The 23,459-nt window shown below is 40.5% G+C and overlaps 1 protein-coding gene across 2 annotated transcripts in view; it reads left to right on the top strand.

Annotated features, from left to right (window-relative positions):
- Positions 1–23,459, top strand: part of gdap1l1 (ganglioside induced differentiation associated protein 1-like 1) — a 92,684-nt gene that overhangs the window by 52,719 nt on the left and 16,506 nt on the right. For both annotated transcript variants that reach the window (XM_072556611.1, XM_072556612.1), the window contains 2 exons: positions 8,767–8,940; positions 21,025–21,119. In XM_072556611.1, coding sequence (XP_072412712.1) covers positions 8,767–8,940; positions 21,025–21,119 — 269 coding nt within the window. The remainder of the gene's footprint in view (positions 1–8,766; positions 8,941–21,024; positions 21,120–23,459) is intronic.

The following is a 23,459-nucleotide window of genomic DNA, read 5'->3' as shown; positions in this document are numbered from 1 at the left end:
TGATAATAAGACCTGATATGTGGAGGTTGGCTTAAAGACATAGGGGATGTTGCCTCAAGCAATAAAATTGTTGAACTTGATGTTGAGTCCAGAAGGCTTGGAAGGCAACTCTGGCTCACTACAGTGCTCCAGTGCAGCTCCATGTATTTTAATCTTGGGAACTCTACAGCCACATGACTGATTCCCTGCCACATGACTTTGCACAACTATATGCTTTTTGTTTTAGTTTCAAACCGTCTTTAACATTTCAAGTTAACCACAGATAGTAGGTTAATTCCCTTGGAATTTTTCTTGCTCATTGGAATGTGTCTATTGTGTATTCTGAAATATCCCCTTTAATGTTTGCCATTACATCTCTACTGGCCTTTCCTTTAACATAATTGCTGATTCACTTTAGCCATATCTGACTTCATGCCCTCATAATTCACCTTCTTAATTTTTGTTTTAAATAGTCTTAGACCAACACCTCTATCCCTCAACCTGAATGAAGAATTCAACCATATTACGGTTCTTGCTACTTAGGATTAATGAATGATGTCATCATGAAGATGCCCCATTTTAATTGCACAATACTTGCTCTGGTATAGCCTTCTCTCTGGTCATTTTAGAAAATGCTGTTCCATGAAACAATTCTGAAAATATTATCTGAACTGTTCATCTAGGCTGCCTTCACCCATTAGACTTTTCCATTCTATCTAGGCAAAAGTGAGGACTGCAGATGCTGGAAACCAGAGTTTAGATCAGAATGGTGCTGGAAAAGCACAGCAGGTCAGGCAGATCCGAGGAGCAGGAAAATTGACGTTTCGGGCAAAAGGGCTTCTGCCCAAAACGTCGGTTTCCCTACTCCTCAGATGCTTCCTGACCTGCTGTGCTTTTCCAGCACCACTCTGATCTTTTCCATTCTATCTGCTAACTAAAATTACATGATTATTGCCATGCCTTGCTGACAAGCTGTCATTATGCCTTTCTTTAAATTCCTCCCTACCACGAGGTCATTGTTAGAGGACCTGTATGCCATTTTCACAAGTACTTTATGCCTTATCATTTCTCATTTCTACACAAACTGTTTGCACATCTTGATTCATTAAACTTCAGGCATTGCTGTCGATTGTACTAATGCCACAGTTAGCCAACAGAGCTACCAATCCACCTTTTCCTAACTTCTTGCCATACCTATGTCTCCAATACCCTTCAAGATTCAGGTCCAAATCCATATCACCCCACAGCTATGTCTCTAACAGATTGTACTTATTCATTTTTATTTGTGCTTGCAGCGGATCTGTTTTGTCATGGGTACTAGATACATTCAAATACAGAACCTTTATTTTTATTCTTTTATTCTTTTTGTAAGTTCAAGTCTTATCTGTTGGTTGGCTCTTAATTCATATTCTCTATCCCTTACTATCACAGTCTGTTTATCATTTTGCCATATTAATCCCATTAGCCTTGACTATGCTCTTTGATTTACTGCTACTTGCCAAATTTAATCACTTGCCTCCACTATGCAGTTTAAAATAGTATTTTCTTCCCAAGTTGTGCTCTATGCATGGCTCAGGTGGAGATTGTCCTATCGGTATAGATCCCAGTTTCCCCAGAACCGATGCCAGTGCCCCATGAAGCAGAACTCACTTCTCCTGCAGTCTTTGAGCCACCCATTCATGTCTCTAATGTGATTTGCTCTATGCCAATTAGCACTCAGTAATAATGCAGAGATTATGACTTTTGAAGTTCTTAATTTGGTGCTGAGCTTCTTATATGGAAAGTGATGGCTTAGTGGTATTATTGCTATATCATTAATCCAGAGACCCAAGTTGTGTTGTGGACACCTAGATTTGAAGCCAGCCATGACACATGGTGGAATTTAAATTCAATAAAAATCTGGGATTAAAAGTCTAATGATGACCAGGAATGAGTTGTTGATTGGCAGGAAAAAAAACATCTGGTTTGCTAATGTCCTTTAGAAAGGAAATTCAATCCTCACCTGGTCTGGCCTACATGCGACTCCAGGTCCACAGCAATGTGATTGACTCTTAACTTCCCTGTGGGATGGACAATTAAATGATGGCCTAGCCATCATATGAATGAAAAAGAAATCTCTGCCAAGCCTTCTCCTTTGTTCTTCCTATGCTGTTGGTACCTACATTGATAAGGATGACTGGATCCTCCCCATCCCACTGTAAGTTCCTTTCCAACCTGAGCAAATGGCAGTGGGCAGGTAACGCAGCCATCTGGGCTCACGCTCTTTGCTTCAGATAACAGTGTCAATCCCCATCACTGTACTGTTCCCTACTATTGCTACATTCTTTCATGCTCTCCCCTCTTGAATTACTCCCCATACTATGGTACTATGATGTGTTGACTTATCCCCCCCGTAGCCCTCATTCACATCCGACAAGCCGAAACAACCTCAAAATGTTGTCTGGCACTATCACTGCTAAATGGGACCGAGTTTGAACAGATTTAGCAACTCAGTATTGGGCATCCATGAAGCTCTGCTGGGCATCAGAAGCAGCAGAATTATACTCCAACATAATCTGCAATCTCACAGACCAGTATATTCCCCCATTATGTCATTGCAATCAGGCCAGAGATCAATCCTGATTCAATGGAGAATCTAGGAGGGCATGCCAAGAGCAGCATCAGTCAGACCTGAAAAAAACATGTCAATGTGGTGAAGTTACCAAACAGGACTACCTGCCAGCTAAACAGCAAAAGCAGCAAGTGAGAGTCAGAGCTAAGCAATCCTATAACAAGTGGATCAATCTAAGCTCTGTTGTACTGCCACATTCAGTTGTGACTGGTGGTGGACAATCAAAAACTGTTTTGAGAAGAATGCTCCACATACATTCCATCCTCAATGATAGAAGAGCCCAACATATCAGTACAAAAGATAAGGCTTAAGCATTCATAATCGCTTTCAGTTAGAATGTGGTGGAATACTCTCCACCTGTCCGGATGAGTGCTGCTCCAACAACATTTCAGAAGCTTGAAACCAGCTAGGACAAAACAGCCTGTTTGATTATCATCACATCCACATTCAATCACTTTACCACCATTGATCAGTAGCAGCAGTGTATACTCTCTACAAGATGCATTGCAGAAATTTGCCAAAGGTGGGTGGCACGGTAGCGCAGTGGTTAGCACTGCTACCTCACAGCCCCAGAGACCCGGGTTCAATTCCCATCTCAGGCAACTGTATGGAGTCTGCACATTTTCCCCATGTCTACGTGGGTTTCCTCTGGGTGCTCCAGTTTCCTCCCACAGTCCAAAAATTGCAGGTTAGGTGAATTGGCCATGCTAAATTGCGCGTGGTGTCAGGTGAGGGGGTAAATGTAGCGAAATGGGTCTGAGTGGGTTGCTCTTCGGAGGGTCGGTGTGGACTTGTTGGGCCGAAGGGCCTGTTTCCACACTGTTAGTCATCTAATCTCTTGACAACCTCTTTCAATTCCACAACTACTTCCATCTAGAAGAACAAGGACAGCTGATACATGGGAACACCACCACTTGCAAGTTCCTCAGTAAACCACTCACCATCCAGACTCGGAAACATAGTGTCATTCCTTCAATGTTGTTGGGTCAAAATCCTGGAATTCTCTCCATTGTGGGTATACCCATAGCACATTAACTGCAATGGTTCAAGAAGGTAGCTCATTAACATCTTCAAAGGGTAACAAGAGATGGGCAATAAATGCTGGCCCAGCTAGTGATGCCTACGTCCCACGAATGAATTAAAAATGTCTGTATCTGTATCCCCTTCATTAGAGAATAGAAACAAAGAGGTGAAGACCATCAAAAAATCTATCATATTAGTTAGATCAGAACTATGCTGACTGCAGCCAGTGATATTAAAATTAGGATATTTCTTCAACATTACAGGTACATTAAAGAGTTGTAATCATGAATGCTGTCTGGTGCCAAAACAGCAAAACACTGATTTGTGAACTTCATTTTCATGCTTCAGGTTCTCTGAGAAACACTGTCTTATTTGTTCAATTTGTAGGGAGCTGATTACAAAGTATCAAGAAAGATGTCATTTAAACAACAGAATATAATAAATAAATGTCAAGTTCCAACCCAGAGAAGCTGGGACAGCGTATTGAGTACAGGAGTTGGGAGGTCATGTTGCAGCTGTACAGGACATTGGTTAGGCCACTGTTGGGATATTGCGTGCAATTCTGGTCTCCTTCCTATCGGAAAGATGTTGTGAAAACTGAAAGGGTTCAGAAAAGATTTAAAAGGATGTTGCCAGGATTGGAGGATTTGAGCTATAGGGAGAGACTGAACAGGCTAGGGCTGTTTTCCCTGGAGCACTGGAGGCTGAGGGGTGATCTTATAGAGGTTTACAAAATTATGAGAGGCATGGGATAGGGTAAATAGGCAAAGTCTTTTCCCTGGAGTCGGGGAGTCCAGAACTAGAGGGCATAGGTTTAGGGTGAGAGGGGAAAGATTTAAAAGAGACCTAAGGGGCAACTTTTTCACACAGAGGCTGGTACTTGGATGGAATGAGCTGCCAGAAAAAGTGGTGGAGGCTGGTACAATTGCAACATTTAAGAGGCATTTGGATGGGTATATGAATAGGAAGGGTTTGGAGAGATACGGGCCGGATGCTGGCAGGTGGGACTAGATTGGGTTGGGATATCTGGTCGGCATGGACAGGTAGAACCGAAGGGTCTGTTTCCATGCTGTACATCTCTATGACTCTATAACTGCAGGTTAGAATGAGGTGGGAATGGATTATTCTGATATTGATACTTGCACAGTTCTAGCCCAAGGTTAGTGTGGTTTCTAAGGTGAATTAGATGATGAGTAAGTAATTCCACAGCCTACAAAGTCGAGAACTGTTTTGGACATAAGCTTCTCCACTGACCTGAAGTGACAGTTGCAATGCGAAATGGGTCATGGGTCTGCAGAGAGCACTGCTTTTGGCAAACTGGAGATCATTAGGATCATTGTTATGGAAATTATTTCTGTAAGAGAATTTTGAAACCAAATCTACCAGTTGAATCTTACACCATGATGAGCAGTGGTGAGGATCTATTGTACAAATTGTTTCAGTATTGTTAAGGTTTTGTCTCACTACTGAAAAACAAGTGGTGGAGGTCTGAAGAATCTTCTAACACAGCTTTAAGAACACTGCTTGTATTTACAATCAGCAGCTAAAAGAGCTAAACTTTCAAGAATCCCGCAGAAGAGAAACAAGATTGACTGGAGGGAAACCATGGGCCACAGAAGTAATTTAAAACAAACCTTGAGCTGGGAACATGACAAAACCAGAAATGTTAGCCTTTATTGTAACAGAAATATTTATTGTACCGAGGAAATATATACATGCTTTGGAATGCAGTGAAGGTCCATTAGATTGATTCCTGATATGAGGAGTTCAGATAAGGTGAGGGTGCATAGAATGCATTTAAGCTGTCTGGAGTTTAGAAGAATGAGAAGTGATCTCCTTGAAACATAAGTTTCCTACAGGACTTCATGGATTTGGTGCTGACAGCCTGTTTTTCTTTGTCAGAAAGTCTAGAAATAGAGATATAGTCAGGAGGGGTTGGCCATTTAAGATTGGGATGAGAAAAATTATTTTTCACTGTGAATCTCTGAAATTCTCAACCCTGGTAAGCCCAATTATTGAGGCTTAGATTTGTGTACTTATATTATATGTAATATAATATTATATATTAAATATAAACACTTATATTTATGTATGAGAGCTGAAGAAAATTCTTATTCAATTACTAAGATTACATCAATTTGTTCAGTAGTCATAGTAAGTAGTCGATATATGGAATCATAGAATGGTTACAGGTTGTTATGTCCATGTTGGTTCTCGAAGGATGCCACTCCTCTGCTCTTTCTCTGTAACTGCAGTTTTCTTTTAAGATAATGATCCCTATCACTTTTGAAAGGCTCGATTGACGTTTTCCTCCTGATATAACAGTCTCAGACGGTGCATTCCAGATCCTATACATTCACTCTATGGAAAAGCCTTTCTTTGTCTTGCCATTGATTCCTTTACCAACTACTTAAGTCTGCATCCTCTAGTTTGTGATCTTTCCACCAAGAGGAACAATTTCTCCCTATCTACTCCATTGTGATACCACAAGATTTTGAATAACTCTATCAATCTCCTCTGAGCCTTGCCTTTTCCAAAGAAGTAGTCCCAACTTCTCCAATCTCTCTTTTAAATTGGGTGACATGGTGGCTCAGTGATTAGCACTGCTGCCTCACAGCACCAGGGACCAGAGTTTGATTCCAGCCTTGGGCGACTATCCATGTGGAGTTTCCACATTCTCCCTGTGTCTGCATGGATTTGCTCCCACAGAACAAAGATACGCAGCTTAGGCAAATTGGCTGTGCTAAATTGCCCATAGTGTTCAGGGATGTGTATGTTAGATGTATTAGTCAGGGGTAAATATAGGATAGGGGCAATGGGTCTGGGTGGGTTGTTCTGCAGAGGCTCGGTGTAGACTTGTTGGGGTGAAGGGCCTGTTTCCACACTTTAGGAATTCTCTGAGTCCAAATTGAGGTTGCTTATCCCTGGAACCATTCTCATGATTCTTTTCTGCACACTGTCTATTACCTTCATTTCTTTCCTAAAGTATTTTACCCTCGGATCTGGAAGTAATATTCCAATGGAGGCTAAGCTGATGTTTTATTAACACTGTCTACTTATTTTTGTACTTTATGCCCACGTTGATAAAGCCCTGAATGGCATATGCTTTTTTAAAACACTTCCTCAATCTGTATACCACCTTTAATGATTTAGGAACATTATACATCCAGGTCCATCTGCTCCTACATAACCCACCACCTGCGCCCAATAGAATTGTATCTTTCACCTTATATTTTACATTTTCACTCTGTCCTCCTTACAAAGAGAATCACTTCAAGCTTCTCTTCATTTAATTTCACTGCCACTTCTTTTCTAATTTCACTCATACATTTTGTATTGTCTGCAAATTCTGAAATAATTCCCGGTATATCAATGTCTAACTTATTAAATTATATCAGACAGATCAAGGGTCTTAACACCAATCACTGGACAATTTCATTATAAACCATTTGTCAACCTGCGAACAACCATTCACCAGTACATTTTGGTTCCTGTCACTCTGTCAAGTTCATATCCAGTTTGCTATTGTCACAGCTACCTGGTGAAGGAGTAGCCTTCATCAGTATAGTAACCTTAGTATAAAATGATCATTGTCCACTAAATGTTTTCCTACTGACACTTGATCCATTTAATCTACCTCATTGCTAAGAGTGAGGGACAGCACTGCCTTCTTTTTCAATGGCACTGAAAACATACTCGTACAGAAAACTTTTCCAAACACACCCTACCAACTCTAGACTCTTTCTGCTCTTTATTACTGTCCCAGCCGGAAACTATAGGGAAAAATAAACATTGCTATTTGCCTTACATACTTAACCATAACATGCAAAAGAATGACTTGATCCCTGAGCTGGTAAGTTTGTTCGCAGACGTTTCGTCACCATACTCGGGAACATATCAGTGCGCCTCTGGCAAAGCGTTGGTGTTCTGTCCGGCTTGCTATTTGTGTGTCTGAGTCTGCTGGGGTTGACAGTGTCATTTCAGAACATTGTTCAAGTGAGCCATAACATACTGCAACACACTGCATACATTAAGGATATATCTGAAATGACCATCAGACTACTCTTACATCTGGGTATCATGGTAGCCCACAAGCCAAATACCACATTACCACAATTACTAACAAGTATAAAGGATCCCATACCCACAACCAGCAGAACCAACATTATATACAAAATACCATGCAAAGACTGTCAAAAGCACTACATAGGGCAAACCAGAAGGAAATTAGCCATCAGGATACACGAGCACCAACTAGCCACAAGAGACATGACCAGCTATCACTTGTATCCATACACACAGACAATGAAGGACACCTGTTCAACTGGGACAACGTATCCACCCTCGAACAAGCCAAACAGAGACATGCACTGGAATTCCTAGAGGCCTGGAACTCAACCCAGAACTTCATTAATAAACATACAGAGTTGGATTCCATATACCAACCACTAACACACAGAACCAGCAACAAAATGGAAATGACAACACACACTCCAGGAAACCCAGACACATGAATCGCAAGGAGGAGAGAACACCAACGCTTTACCAGAGGCACACTGATGATGTTACCTAGAGTGGGGGACGAAACGTCTGCAAACAAACTTACCAGCTCAGCAAGCAAGTCAACAATCTCATCCACAACTTGAGCAAATTTTCTCAAGAACTCTGAATGCAAAAGAATGAAACAGTATTACATTGTAGCACTTTATTTGTAAAATTAATTGGGTGAAATTAATTTTGTGCCTTCAGGACAGGGTGTGTTGAAGGTTAGAACTTGAGAATGTATTAAATATTAAAATTTGGGAAAAGTGGGACATTAACTTTTATCTCTTTCTGAGTCGATGCAGTTACACGAAATCTTTATAGATATAATTCACTGAGCAAACTTTTCTTAGGCTATGGTTAAGTGTGGTCAAAATACTGTTGTTATGCAATGGTGCATTGTCAAATTATTAATAAATTACTTCATATGAGAGAAGTTGCTTGATTGAAGGAGCGGCACTCCGAAAGCTAGAGCTTCCAAATAAACCTGTTAGACTATAACCTGGTGTTGTGTGATTTTTACTTTTGATTTAGAATTATATAATCTTGAATAAATGGAAGAACCCAGATTTTATACGGCAATGTTTGACAAATTATTATTTTATCTCCAGAAAACTTCTCAAGATTAATTCCAGAAGCAGGGAGCCTTACTTATTCCAGAATGCAGCATTTTAAAGACTTGCTGGACTCACTGCCCATGGATGCCTACACTCATGGCTGCATTCTACATCCAGAATTGACCACAGAATCCATGATCCCGAAGTATGCTACAGCTGAAATCCGCAGTAAGTTAATACATATGGATAATGATATAATACTTTAGAATGGGTTATCTTTGTTACTCCAGGGTATGGTAGGGTAATTACAGTGTTGGTTTGCCAGTCCAAGAAATATTAGCTTAAATGTCAATAGAAAAAAAATGAAACAGTATCCAAAACATTTTGCTAATTAATAGACTAACACCAAAAAATTATGAAAACTACTGATATTGTTGCAAAAACCCAACAGAAACATTATTATCCTGTAGGATAGGGAATCGACCACCTCTACTGTGCTAGCCTACATGTTTTCCAAAAGCACATTAAAAAGTGTGTTAAAGAGCTGCCAGAAAAGCAGTGGACTAGATCGGGACCAAAATGTAGATCGATTGGTGAAAGCAGAAAGGCATCTACCAAATGATTACTTTGCATTGGCATCTACCAACAAGAGATTTTTGACTAATTTATTGTAAGCTAAGTGGTTACTGAGATACTGGATGCAATAAAAGCAAGAGGAGATACTAGAAAGACTACTAGTACTAAAATGGAGAAAGTAGCGTGCTAAGGGAAGTAATGTTGGAAATTGTTGAAGTATTGCCCCCAGTTTTCCCATCCTCTTTAATACAAGTGTGATACTATAGGATTGCAAATGTTATACCTTTGTTCACAAAAAGATTTTGGTAAGGATAAATCTGACAATTACAGCCTGGTCAATTTAAAATAAATGGTGGAGAAGCATTTAGAAACAACAGCCCAGATCGTCTAATTGGAAGGACATCATTGTAGCCACATATTCTGAAAGATCCTGCAGAGATCCCAATACCAACAACCCAGGAGTTGTCAGAGACGTTAAAATGTTTGATGGTCAACTAGCCGGCAGCTGGGTCCCTCCAAGAAGTCTCAATCCTGAGTTACGGTTCAAGACTTCTGATTCACCTACCTGAATAGTTATCCGCAAAATGGTGGCCCCAGGAGGTGGCAGAACTGTAAGCCAGAATGAGGCACAGGCTGCTTTAGTATAATGGGTCCAGCGTCAGGTTTGAGTCAGTTCAGAAGATTTATGGTGGTGACAATGTTGGTGATGGTAAAAATGGCTTCAAAGAATGGTGACACGGTTCCAGCAGCGGTGGTGCAGCTCCAGGCCATGGCTAGGTCCAGGAAGCTGATGACTGTGGTGTTGTAGCTGCAGCAGCGTGTGGGGACCTGGGGCACCCGAGTACTCACAGACTGAGGATGGACTTTGTGGCTTTGTTTTTCTGGTGGCAAGGCCTTATTGCAGGGGTAGGGGAGTGATCTGGACATTTCCTTTTCTTTTGACTCTTTCATTTATTTCTGCTTCTGTTTTTAATCCTGTCTTTTGTATCATAAGATAGTGCTGGAGAATGGTGACTTTCTCCAATTTTCATGTATTCCTGTACTCAAGTACATGTGACAATGAAATCTACATCTAAATCCCAGAGGGCAGTGGAGGCCCAGTCTCTGGATTCTTTTAAGAAAGAATTGGATAGAGCTCTTAAAGATAGTGGAGTCAAGGGGTATGGAGATAAGGCTGGAACAGGATACTGATTAGGAATGATCAGCCATGATCATATTGAATGGCGGTGCAGGCTCGAAGGGCAGAATGGCCTACTCCTGCATCTATTGTCTATTGTCTATTGTCTAAAATGTTAAAGGGATTAAGACCTAATCTAACTCAAGGGAAACTATAAAACTGAGCGCCCCCACCAAACAACATCCCCCAAATGATATCTCCCTCCCACTCTCCTAACTTGAGCAGCCTTGACACTTTCTATACTCAACCTCACTAAACCTCTCCCTGACCTGACCCCCAACTCACTCCTCCACTCCTCTTTATTCAACAACAAAATTTGCTACCCAACTTGCCCTGATCCAACTTGACTAACGTCCCCAATCCACCCTACCCCCTTACTTCTTTACCCTATCCCCTCATAAATTTACCACCCTATCTCCTCACCCAGCTTCCACTCTGTCCACTCACCTACTTATTTGCCTCCCTATCCTCTCACCTTTTTACCTTGCACCTCACCCGTCTTCTCATTCCACTTAACTTCTCCCTGTAACTTTTCAATAAAGTAACTAAACTCTTCACTTCCCAAAATACAGCAGTCAATGCTGTAAAAACAGGAAAGGCTTTGTGGACTTGGGCACAGGTTAAACAATAGAAACTAAAGCAGCAGTCTGACAGTAATCGTGACTCTCAGAAGATTCAGACCAAGAGTCTGGGAGAAATTTAACAGATATTGGACAAGTTCTGACTATTGAGAGAGAGCTAAAATGGATTTTTCAAGGACATATTGTGTTGACTAACTTGGGATGAGTATTTTAATGAAGTTACAGAAAAGGAGGATGAGGACAGTGCAGTTGATGTTGTGTATATGAACGTACAAAAGAAATTTGATGAAGTACCACATTATATATTTGTTTGCAAAATTAAATCCAATGAGATAAAAGTGGCACTAGCTAGATGGATACAAAATTGATAGAGGGATAGAAAACAGAGAGCTTTATGAATGGCTGTTTTATGAATTCTGGAGGGATCCCCATGATTCAGCATTAGAAACTCTATTGTTTCCAACACACATTAATTATTTAAATTTGGGGGTTCAGGGTACGATTTTGAAATTTACAGACCACACAAAATAAGAAATATAAAGTGAGGGAGATAGTAACAGATTTTATGAATATACAGACAGATTGGTGAATTGGTGCACTCATTATTGATTAATTTTAATGCAGCGAAGGTGTGAAGTGCTAAAGCTTTATAGAAATAATGAGGAGAAATAACACATTGTAAATGGAATAATTTTAAAGGAGAGCAAGGCAGGCGAATCCTGGGAATGTTTGTTCACAAGTCTTTGAAGCTGGTAGGACAGGTTAACAAAGCAGTGAATAAAACATACGGGATCTCCAAATTAATAAAAGAGATATGATATACAAAAGCTAGAAAGATAATGCTAATCCTGTATAAAACAGTATCCTGGCTCCATCTTGAGTATTGTGTCAAATTCTAGATCCAAAACTTTAAGTAGGACATGAAAGCTTTGGATCAGATCCAGAAAAAAATTACTCGGGATGAGAGATTGCAATTATATGAGTGGACCTCAGAAGTTAGGTTTGTTTTCCTTAGATCAGAGGAGGCCAAGAGGAGATTTATCATCATGAATGTTTAGATAGAATAAATAAGGAGATGGTTTCAATAGCTAAGAGCTTAATAACTAGACACAGATCTAAGGGTGCTTCGCAAAGTAACTGAAGATGATGTGAAGAAAAACATTTATTTGGATGAATGATTAGAATTTGGAATCGACTGCCTGAGAGAGTGGAGGGGAGAGATTCAATATTTGCCTTCAAAAGGGAATAGAATGAATACTTGAAGGGGAAAAAAATGCTTAAGATATGCGGAGAGAATGGGGGAGTGGAACTAACTGGATTGTTGTTCAAACATTGGCACAGACTCAGCGGGTTTCTCATGCTGAACTATATTACGATACTATATGTTTCCAGTTCCACACTGTTAATATCATGAGGTCAATAAAAATGAGACAGAAATGCTGTCTTGACAGTGTCTTCCAGAGTGAACATAGGGAAAGAAAGCAAGTGTTCTTGCTATTATTTAATAATCTGTTCAGCACAAATTTGCAATTTCCTCAGACCTGATTCAATTCAACCCAGTAACTTTCCCAGAATATTACAGAAATATGTATAAATAGAGCTTCCAAGAACATTTGCAGCAGTAGATAGCATTAAAATATTTCTTGAATAATGTGTGATTGAGAAGACACAGTTAAACATCTTATTTGTCTGTACTTGCTTACATTGGAGAACATTGAAATATATCTGGAATAAATGAATAAATAAATCATTTACATTGTAATTTTTTTGTTGTACATGAATAGGTACAAATTGTGAAATTATATCAGTCTTAATGGATGTTAAGGATGAATTTCAAGAGATATTGATTCATCATCTTAGGTTATTAATCATGTATGAATAGTATTCTTGCTGAATGAACTGATGATTAGAGAGAGTAGATCAAAATGTCCTGAAGTTAACCTTCAAGACAAACCAGACAAGCATAACTCACAAATCACAATGGTGGTACTGTATATAAATATATGTGCACTTAAATGCACATGTTCTTCATAACTGAGGAGAAGTTGTCAGCTTCCTACATGTTTTTCAAAACCTGAGCACAAAGCATTTTGATAAAGACAAAATGACGTCGTGAAGTAGCACTTACTTTGCATTACACATGGTCACTCTATGAACTGTAGTTCTGGTGCAATGCTCTGTATTTGTTGTAAAGTATAAATATGTCAGGTAGGAAAGAAATAGTGAAACGGCTAATGTTATTGTTCCATTACAAGCTACTTCTTAGTGAAGTGCGCATTCTTTTTATTTACCCCATTTCATTTGGAAAACAAAATGAGGATATTGTTTCATATCTCTGAAGAAAGTGCTATCCTGGAGTGATCCTGTTCCTTTTAATTTAATTGCTGTCTTCTTTTTCTCCACTATTACTTGATCACAGTTCCCGTTTGCTACACGGTGATAATTGTGAAATTCCTGGCATGTATATTTATCACTCTGTATTAAAGATTAACAATTAAATTATAGGCAGTCCTCTCTGAATTTATTTTGACTGTTTTACTACGTTTTAACTGTTTTTGAGTTTACTCAAAAATTCACTGGAGAAGTGAATGTTTAGGTCCTACAAGGCGACTTCACTATCCTGGGATTTCCACTACCAGACCATGATAATCCCTCACCTGTAGCTGAATGTACTTGGCTGTGACCTTCTGTCACTAAAGTGCTCATGCACCACTAATCTAGCACATTAAACTTGACCCTGACAACATTTAGATGATTTATCAAGCCAAGTCCCCTTGTGCCTGCTCAGGTGGCAATATAAGAGGAGCTAAGAAGGAGTAATTTCCCCTGTCTTGGCCAAAGTTCTTCCCTGAATTAGTATCACCATTAATTTGTTATTGGAACTAGCGGATTGCTGTCTCTGAATCTTCGCTTACATGAAGATTTGCTGCATTGCCTTATAAAATGACAATGTTAACTCATCAAAAGCAATGAATTGGCTGCGGGTATTTGGGAGATTACCAGCGGCTATGAAAGGCACTGTTATAATTCAAGCACATATTTGGTTCATTGCACTGAAGGAGGTCACTCAGCTGACAAAGAGACATCCAGGTTAGACCCACTTTTGACTCTTACAGAAATCCAAAGACATATTCAAACAATTTTTAAATGTTTTGTAAGTTTTAATCATCATTGTCCTTTCAGGCAGTGAGTTCGAAATCTACAGTACTGTCTGAAACAGTGAGTACAGTCATAATGCTCAACACCTACATTAGTAGAATCTATGCATTTTCTCTCTTTTCGATCCACCATTTGAAGTTGTGCCATCAGGGCTGAATTTTCAGTTGTCCCTTGAGATGGATGTGGAGGCAGAAAAACCCTTCTTTTCCATCACAATGCCAGCCTCCTGCTCTGGTCCTGAGCCATTTTTGTTCAGTGAAGTTGGGGGGGGGGGGGGGGGCGGTGATAGTAATGGTTACCTTCCGACTATTGCAGGCAATCTGATAGACTAATAAAAGCAGACTGGCTGTTCTTGTCCTATATATCCAGCTAAGGAACTCCACAATTCCCTCACTCTCTCACCCCTCACAGCCATTAGGCTACATTTGCAGCCAATGATCATTCAATGTAGGTGCTTTCCCTACATGATTATGAACAGCCTTTCAATAAAATTAGACATTTAGAGCATGGAAGGAGGACAGTTGGCCAATATATCTAAGCCTGTGGTGGGTAGCCATCTAACCTGATCCCACTTTCTAGCTCTTAGTCCATAACCTTGTAAATTACAACATTCCAAGCCCCCACCTCCTAAACAAATACCTCCTCCTAAACAAATCCCCTCTCAACCATCATGCCTTAATGATCTCAGAATGTCCTGAAGCACTTGAATGCAAATTAAATTCTCTTAACTGTAGTCACAATTGCAATGGAAAGTGCTATATTTCTAAAGTTTAACTTTTAAAAAAATCTTTATAGGGCACCTCCAACTTGAGGCACCCTCCCCTTCCTCCATTCCTCTACACTTGGCGGTGTTGACCTCTGATGGTGAGACTGGCCAATGTGTGAGTATTAAAGAGTGTCCTATTAGCCATCCAGCCTTAGAAATATACCTACCATCCTTATCCGATATCAAGTGGGCACCCCGAGTTACTCTAATTGGTGTGCTTGTCAAATGTGTGATGGAGTTCAAATGTGAATATGGACCCAATATTGGGATCCCAATGTCAAAACAAGGTTTAGCTCCAGGGATCTAGACCATAGCTCTAAAATTTATATTCAAATCCCAACCCTGTGTTTACCAAGCTCTTTGATCAATCCGTTGCTAATTGCTTGTTTATCTAATTAGGCCACTTTTGGCAATTGTTTTTACAGGATAGCTGCAATATAATTGCAAGTTGTTATGTTACAGTATAGGATACATTATACAAACTGCAAACTGTGTTGTCAAATATGATTGGTTGGTAATCCTTGGACTTGATGGGGCTAGAATGGTTAGGTGCTTGTTTTCGATTGGTGCAGAAGTGATGGGCTGAAAGGCCTTTTTCTGTGCTGTCGGCCTTTATAACTCTTTGACTATGGGATCAGTGAACAGGAATCTTTCAACCAAGTGATTTGTGAGTGCACCAAAGGAACAAGATAAAAAAGAAGAGATAGGATGTACAATGCAAAACTGTGAAAAAAAATCAATTTAAGCAACACATAAGGGATTGCCAACGGAATGTTGGAAAATTGGTATTATGAAATGTTGTCTTCTGTACGGAAAACAGTAACTCAGTAATCCTATATTGAAAGTCTGACCTTAAAATTGCCATCTCATCTCTACAGACCTTTGCCTTGTGAGCCATGTCTGAGCTGTTGTTACCCACATTGAATCCTATTAATTCCTATTGTGAATTACCTATTCTGAATAGAATAAACACATGAACTGGACTGACTTGCTTGAAAAACATAAGAATCTGTTCAAAACCTGATTATGCAATTTTTATTGTTCCAAATAGGCTTGCACCAGCATTGTTTCCTTCTTCATTTACTGCCCACTTTTTTATGACCACTCAGGTTAGTGGGCATGCATTCAGTACTTTCAAATCTCACTCACACCAACAGGGCCCAAAAGTCTGGTTCTGTTACATAATTTGGTGAAATTATTGATATTCAAAAAAATAATTTGTGTCAGCATTCTAGTTAATTTAAGATTTATGAACAAAGAAGGTCAGCAATCTGAAATTTGTGCTTATGATAAATCAACAATATTTATGTAGATGCAAATGTTATACATTAGCAACCAAGCTAACCCAAATTGAATGACAAGAATATTATCCATTGACACTACTGGTTAATTTTTTTTCTGATTACTTCAGTAACCAAGTCCATCTTTAAAAGAACCATTATTGGTTTATTTGTGATGAAATCCTCTATTTATATAATTGTTTTGTACTGAACCAGTGTGAAATCTATGACTAATATCATTTATGGAACTGATAATTGTATGAGTTTCTACATAGCTATATTCAATACTGCCCAGCAGTACAATTGCAATATTTTTTGGTGGGTCACCTTAGATAGTCTGGGGGTCAATGAAGAGGAGTTTAAAGGACAAAGAGTTGAAAAAGGAGACAAGAGATAGAAAGGTAGCTTTTTATCCTTACAACTTAGAAGGCAACAGAACTACATTGTTTCTGTGTAGGAGACTCCAATGAGAAGTTATAAGCAGTTGCATATTTCTATGCTGTTAGATCACAAGTTCTAGGTGTTAGTAGGCAGCCATTGGAATCAGAGCTTAGGAAAAGTCCTGAAAGTTATGAAAGTTCAGAAGAAGCCACGTGCCTCCAATAGCTATGTACAGCTGATTGAGGATCGAAAGTATGAGGGGCATGACAATAGACAATAGACAATAGATGCAGGAGTAGGCCATTCTGCCCTTCGAGCCTGCACCGCCATTCAATATGATCATGGCTGATCATTCCTAATTAGTATCCTGTTCCAGCCTTATCTCCATACCCCTTGACTCCACTATCTTTAAGAGCTCTATCCAATTCTTTCTTAAAAGAATCCAGAGACTGGGCCTCCACTGCCCTCTGGGGCAGAGCATTCCACACAGCCACCACTCTCTGGGTGAAGTAGTTTCTCCTCATCTCTGTCCTAAATGGTCTACCCTGTATTTTTAAGTTGTGTCCTCTGGTTCGGCACTCCCCCATCAATGGAAATATGTTCCCTCCTGCCAGAGTGTCCAGTCCTTTCATAAGCCTATACGTTTCAATCAGATCCCCTCTCAGTCTTCTAAACTCAAGGGTATACAAGCCCAGTCGCTTCAGTCTTTCCGTGTAAGGCAATCCTGCCATTCCAGGAATTGACCTCGTGAACCTACGCTGCACTCCCTCAATAGCCAGAATGTCTTTCCTCAAATTTGGAGACCAGAACTGCACACAGTACTCCAGGTGTGGTCTCACCAGGGCCCTGTACAGCTGCAGAAGCACCTCTTTGCTTCTATACTCAATCCCTCTTGTTATGAAGGCCAGCATGCTATTAGCCTTCTTCACGACCTGCTGTACCTGCATGCTTGCCTTCATTGACTGGTGGACAAGAACACCCAGATCTCTCTGAACAGCCCCTTTACCTAATTTGATACCATTGAGGTAGTAATCTGCCTTCCTGTTCTTGCCACCAAAGTGGATAACCAGACATTTATCCACATTAAACTGCATCTGCCATCTCACCTAACTTGTCCAGGTCACCCTGTAATCCCCTAACATCCTCATCACATTTCACCCTACCACCTAGCTTTGTGTCATCAGCAAATTTGCTAATGTTATTGCTGATACCATCTTCTATATCATTTACATATATTGTAAAAAGCTGCGGTCCCAGCACGGATCCCTGCGGTACCCCACTGGTCACTGCCTGCCATTTCGAAATGGAGCCGTTAATCACTACCCTTTGTTTCCTATTAGCCAACCAATTCTCTATCCAATCTAGTACTTTGCCCCCAATCCCGTGCGCCCTAATTTTACTCACTAACCTCTTGTGTGGGACTTTATCAAAAGCTTTCTGAAAGTCCAGGTACAGTACATCCACTGGATCTCCCTCGTCCATCTTCCGAGTTACATCCTCAAAAAATTCAAGAAGATTAGTCAAGCATGATTTCCCCTTCATAAATCCATGCTGACTCTGTCCTATCCTGTTACTATTATCCAGATGTGCCGTAATTTCATCCTTTATAATAGACTCCAGCATCTTTCCCACCACTGAGGTCAGACTAACTGGTCTATAATTTCCTGCTTTCTCCCGCCCACCCTTCTTAAAAAGTGGCACAACATTAGCCGCCCTCCAATCCTCAGGAACCGACCCCGATTCTATTGAACTCTGGAAAATAATCACCAGCGCATCCACGATTTCCCGAGCCACCTCCTTCAGTACCCTGGGATGCAGGCCATCAGGTCCTGGAGACTTATCAACCTTCAGACCTAACAGTCTCTCCAACACCAAATCCTGGCAAATAGAAATTCCCTTAAGTTCAGGTCCTTCAGCCACTGTTACCTCAGGGAGATTGCTTGTGTCTTCCCCAGTGAACACAGATCTGAAGTACCCATTTAATTCCTCTGCCATTTCTTCGTTCCCAGTAATATATTCCCCTGCTTCTGTCTTCAAGGGCCCAATTTTTGTCCTAACCATTTTTTTGCCTTGGACATATCTTGGATAGGATAAATAGACAAAGTGTTTTCCCTGGAGTCGGGGAGTCCAGAACTAGAGGGCATAGGTTTAGGGTGAGGGGGGAAAAGATATAAAAGAGACATAAGGGGCAACGTTTTCATACAGAGGGTGGTAAGTGAATGGAATGAGCTGCCAGAGGATGTGGTGGAGGCTGGTAAAATTGCAATATTTAAGAGGCATTTGGATGGATATATGAATAGGAAGGGTTTGGAGGGATTTGGGCCGGGTGCTGGCAGGTGGGACTAGATTGGGTTGGAATATCTGGTCAGCGTGGACGGGTTGGACCGAAGGGTCTGTTTCCATGCTGTTCATCTCTATGACTCTATGATTGTGACTGAACAAGGTAAGATCTCAAGGACAACCCCAGAGGTTGTTTCACCTTGGTGAAACTAACTTTCACTGAAAAGCTGGAGTTTTGCATATGAATTAGTACTGGAGTACAGTTTTCATAGTCCATAGGTAACATGGGTCCAGGAAAAGAGGGGAATTGACAAATATAAGAACAGCCATTGAGGAAGACCATGATGAAGCAGCTGTGGAGAGGGAGTTTTTAAACCCAGTTAAGAATTATGATCCCTTGTGAAGTTTAATGAAAGATGATGACCCACTGTGCTATCAAAATTTGGGGGTGTTGCTGAAAGAGCTATGGGATTTGTCTTGATCGCAGTTATCTGATGTGTGCTTTGAGGGGTTTAATCACAATCTGTTTCCCATTTACTACAAGTTAATTCTAGGTGTTAGAAGTATGTTGTGCATGTATTGTAGATTGTACTCCTGTTCTAATGATGTCTGCTGAAGTTTATTGTTGTTTGTTCAAATATCAATATAACTGTTGAATTTTGTGACTTCAGTCTCTTAGTAAATTCCCTAGGTCTCATCTTTTTTTACTTTAAAGATGAAAGCTACTAATCCTTAGCCATCACACATGTCTGTTCTGGGATCATAACAATTGCCAAAAAATTTAGTTTTCTTCTATCTTACAATTGCTGTGAATCTTACTCATGTTGAAATAGAATATTAGGCATTTTTCTGCCACCTTTGTAATTGCTTAATAATAGTTGTTTTATCGCATATAATGTCATCTGTTCAAAGCAACAAAACAAGACAAAATTTGCAAATTAATTATCACAACCCATACTATGGATTGCTCTATGAAGGAGACATTAGAACAGATGACCAAACATTCAGTGAAAGTGAAAGTTTTGAACAGCATCAGGAGAGGAGAAGAGAGGTGAAGAGGATATATATATATATAGGTTTAGGAGGGAATTCTAGAGTTTTGAGCCTAGACAGCTAAAGGCCATCAATGTTCAGATAAAAGAATTGGGAATGTGCAAGGGGCCAAGTTGGCAGAATGCAAAACACTTTCAGTGCTGTCAGGATGCTGTTGCAGGGATTGGGATATGGGCAGGGGCAGAAGAGGTGAAACCGGGAGAGATTTGAAAGTAAAGATTAGAATTTTAAAACAGAGGAGTTGATGAACTGAGAGCTAGAGTTAGTCAGTGACCACAAAGATGATACATGATTGGACATGAATGCAAGTAATGAAAGAGATAGTGACATGTTGAATTCTTTTGCCAACTACTTAATGGAACCCCATCATAACCACTGGACATAGGAGCTTTGGGCTATGTATAATGCTTTTCATTAAACACAATGATCTAATGAAGAGAGAATGGGTAATGTGAAAGTAACAAAAACAGAAATTGCTGGGAAAGCTCAGCAGGTCTGACAGTATCTGTGGAGAGAAATCCAGTGGCCCTTTCTCAGAACAAATGTGAAAGCAACTTTTGTTTAACAGTTGAAATAGTACCTCATTTTGCAACAAATATGATTCTGCTCAGATCAAATATAACATAAGTTGATTTCAGTCATTCACATTGTGTGATATGGATGTGTGTCCAAAGGTAATTGCAAATTAAATTCCCACAAAATAATAGGTGTTTCATTTGAACATTGTATTGTCAGGTCAACTCAACTTGAGTGATCTCTACTGTAGCCCCTTTTGGTTTTGGAATAATTGCTAGAATATTTTGTATAACTGTACAGAACTTGATATGAAAAGAAATGACACTAATTCAAACATTTAAGTTTGGTTGTCATCCCATGTATAGCTAGGACTTTGAACATTAGTGGAATCTTCTTAATCAAAATAGTAATTAGAAATATGTTTTTCTAGACCAAAAGCTGTACCAGTGGCAATGAGTTTTGCTTCAGTGTACCATTTTTTTTTCATGTTGTACAAGGCTTAATAGATATGAAATCATATATCTTTGACTTTTCTTCTGACAGGACATTTAGTAAACACCGCTGCAGAACTCATGAAGCTTGACCAAGAACAACCTCAACTCACAGAGCCATACCTTTCCAAACAAAAAAAACTTATGGTAATATAAATACAGTTTACTTTCAACTTGATTCTAAAATGAAGGTGTCAATTTTTGCTTCAGGCTAAGCATTCTTGCAAACAAGTTGCCATTAGACCTGATATGGAATATTGAACTACTTGAGCTATAAGTTATGTGGAGACAAACTTTATTCTAGTAAAAATTAAGTGTTCCTATCTTGCCTTTCTCTCCAAACGAATTAGAATCTTGCTGCACCATTTCTCCTCTAGTGTAAATTGGCATGATTATTTTCAATTTAACATTCATGCATTTGCTCTGATGAGGAAAGACAAAAACCTTCTGCAACAAGTTCTTTTTCACTAGTTGTGACCAAAGCAAAATTTGATACAGGCTCAGAATAACTTCCCTTATTTCATCTACAATACCTCAGTTTTCAGATCTATTAATATATCCTCATAATGAAGCAGGTCATGTCAACCTACAGCAGAGACTAAGCAATACCTTGACTTTGGCTGAAAGTGACAGGTGCATTCACAATACATTAGCACCAGATTATCACCATCATGAACGAGAGAAGATGCAACCATTGCTATACACAACAACAGCAGTAACAACGTGCGTTTTGCATAACACTGTTAATGTAGCAAGAGCAATGGAACAATCATCAAGCCTCCTACTGTGAAAATCTTCGAGTCATTCAGCATGGAAACAGACCAACCAGTTCACGCTGATCATGTTCCCAAACTAAACTAGTCCTACTTGCTTGCATTTGGCGAATATTGCTCCAAACCTTTTCTATTCATATACTTATCCAAATGTAGTCTAAAAGTTGTAATTGTACCTACACTTCCTGTGGCAGTTTATTCCACACATGAACCACTTTCTGTGTAAAAACGTTGTCCCTCATATTCTTTTTAAAACTTTCTCCTCTCACCTTAAAAATATGCCCCCTGGTTTTGAACTCTGCCACCCTAGGGAAAAGACCCTAGCTATTCACCCTATCCATGCAATAAATGATCCCACAAGCCCATCCCTCAACCTCCCTCACTCCAGTGAAACATGTCCCAGCCCATCCCCACAATTCTACTCAGACTCTCCACTCCTGGCATCATTCCTGAAAATCGCCTTGATCCCCTCCAATCCAACAACAGCCTTTCCATAGCAAGGGGACAACAACAGCACTCCAGAAGAGGCCCCATCAATGCCCCACACAACCTCAACACAACGTTCCAACTCCCAGTCACCTGACACCCTACCCCAACAAGTTCACCCTCCCCCGAGACCCCCCAACACGGCTCACCATCCCCCGATATCCCCTCCCTCGAGACCACACTCATCTGACACAGATCGCCCTCCCCCGAGAGGGCTCATCCTCCACTGACATCTGCTCCCACACCCCTCACCCCACCCCCCGCCCGACATGGCTGACCCTCCCTCGACACCCCTCCCCCGACACCTGGCCACCTTCCCAACATGACTCACCCTCCCCCGACACCTGCCCCCCCCCCCTCCCTCCCCGATAAAACTCATCCTCCCCTGATACCTGCTCCCCTCCCCGACATGGCTCACCCTCCCCCGACCCCTGCCCCCCCCCCGACACGGCTTACCCTGCCCCACTCCCCGACACCGCTCACCCACCCCCGACACCTGTACCCCCTCTCCGACACCGCTCACCTACCCCCGACACCCGTCCCCAAACACCCCCTCAACACAGCTCAGAAATGAAAGCAATTGCACCAAGCATCCTTCCAACCACCCTGTCCACAATCTCAAAGAATTACACATCTGAACCCCTCCGCCCCCACAACACCAGCCTCTCCACTTAACATTACTCGGGGCCCCACCATCAACTGTACAAATCTTGCCTCACTAAAAGGGCAATATCTCTCATCCATTCAAATTTAACACTACCTGGCCCATTGGCCGATTGAATTTCTCAAAGGAGAAACATAACCAGGTTAGCTCTATCAAACCCATAGCTACAAGATGCTGGAAACACTACACTAGTTGGTCTAGCTCCTGAACCCTCAATTCCTCTCCATCCTCTACAATATTCAAGTCAAGAATGTAATGCAATACTCATCAGTTGCCAAGATGAGATAGTCTACAAACTACTCAATAAACTGAACATTTGCCAGATCAGCATCCAGACAATCACCTCCTCAGTTACTGGCATACTCTAGTTATTGTGTAGCTTTATTTGCAGTAACTCATCAAGATTGTTTCCATTGTCATTGGAGGAGATGCAATCTCTAGGACTGATAATGCAGGCAAAAATACTACATCTTTCATGCCATCTTCTATGAGGTGTCCTCTACATTTCATCCTCATGACAAACACAAACATATATCAATGTTTTTCATTGTTGCCTGATCAATA

Source organism: Chiloscyllium punctatum, chromosome 37 (assembly GCF_047496795.1).
Source record: "Chiloscyllium punctatum isolate Juve2018m chromosome 37, sChiPun1.3, whole genome shotgun sequence".
In the NCBI taxonomy this organism is placed as follows: domain Eukaryota; kingdom Metazoa; phylum Chordata; class Chondrichthyes; order Orectolobiformes; family Hemiscylliidae; genus Chiloscyllium; species Chiloscyllium punctatum.
This window is presented reverse-complemented; position numbering and strand designations above follow the sequence as displayed.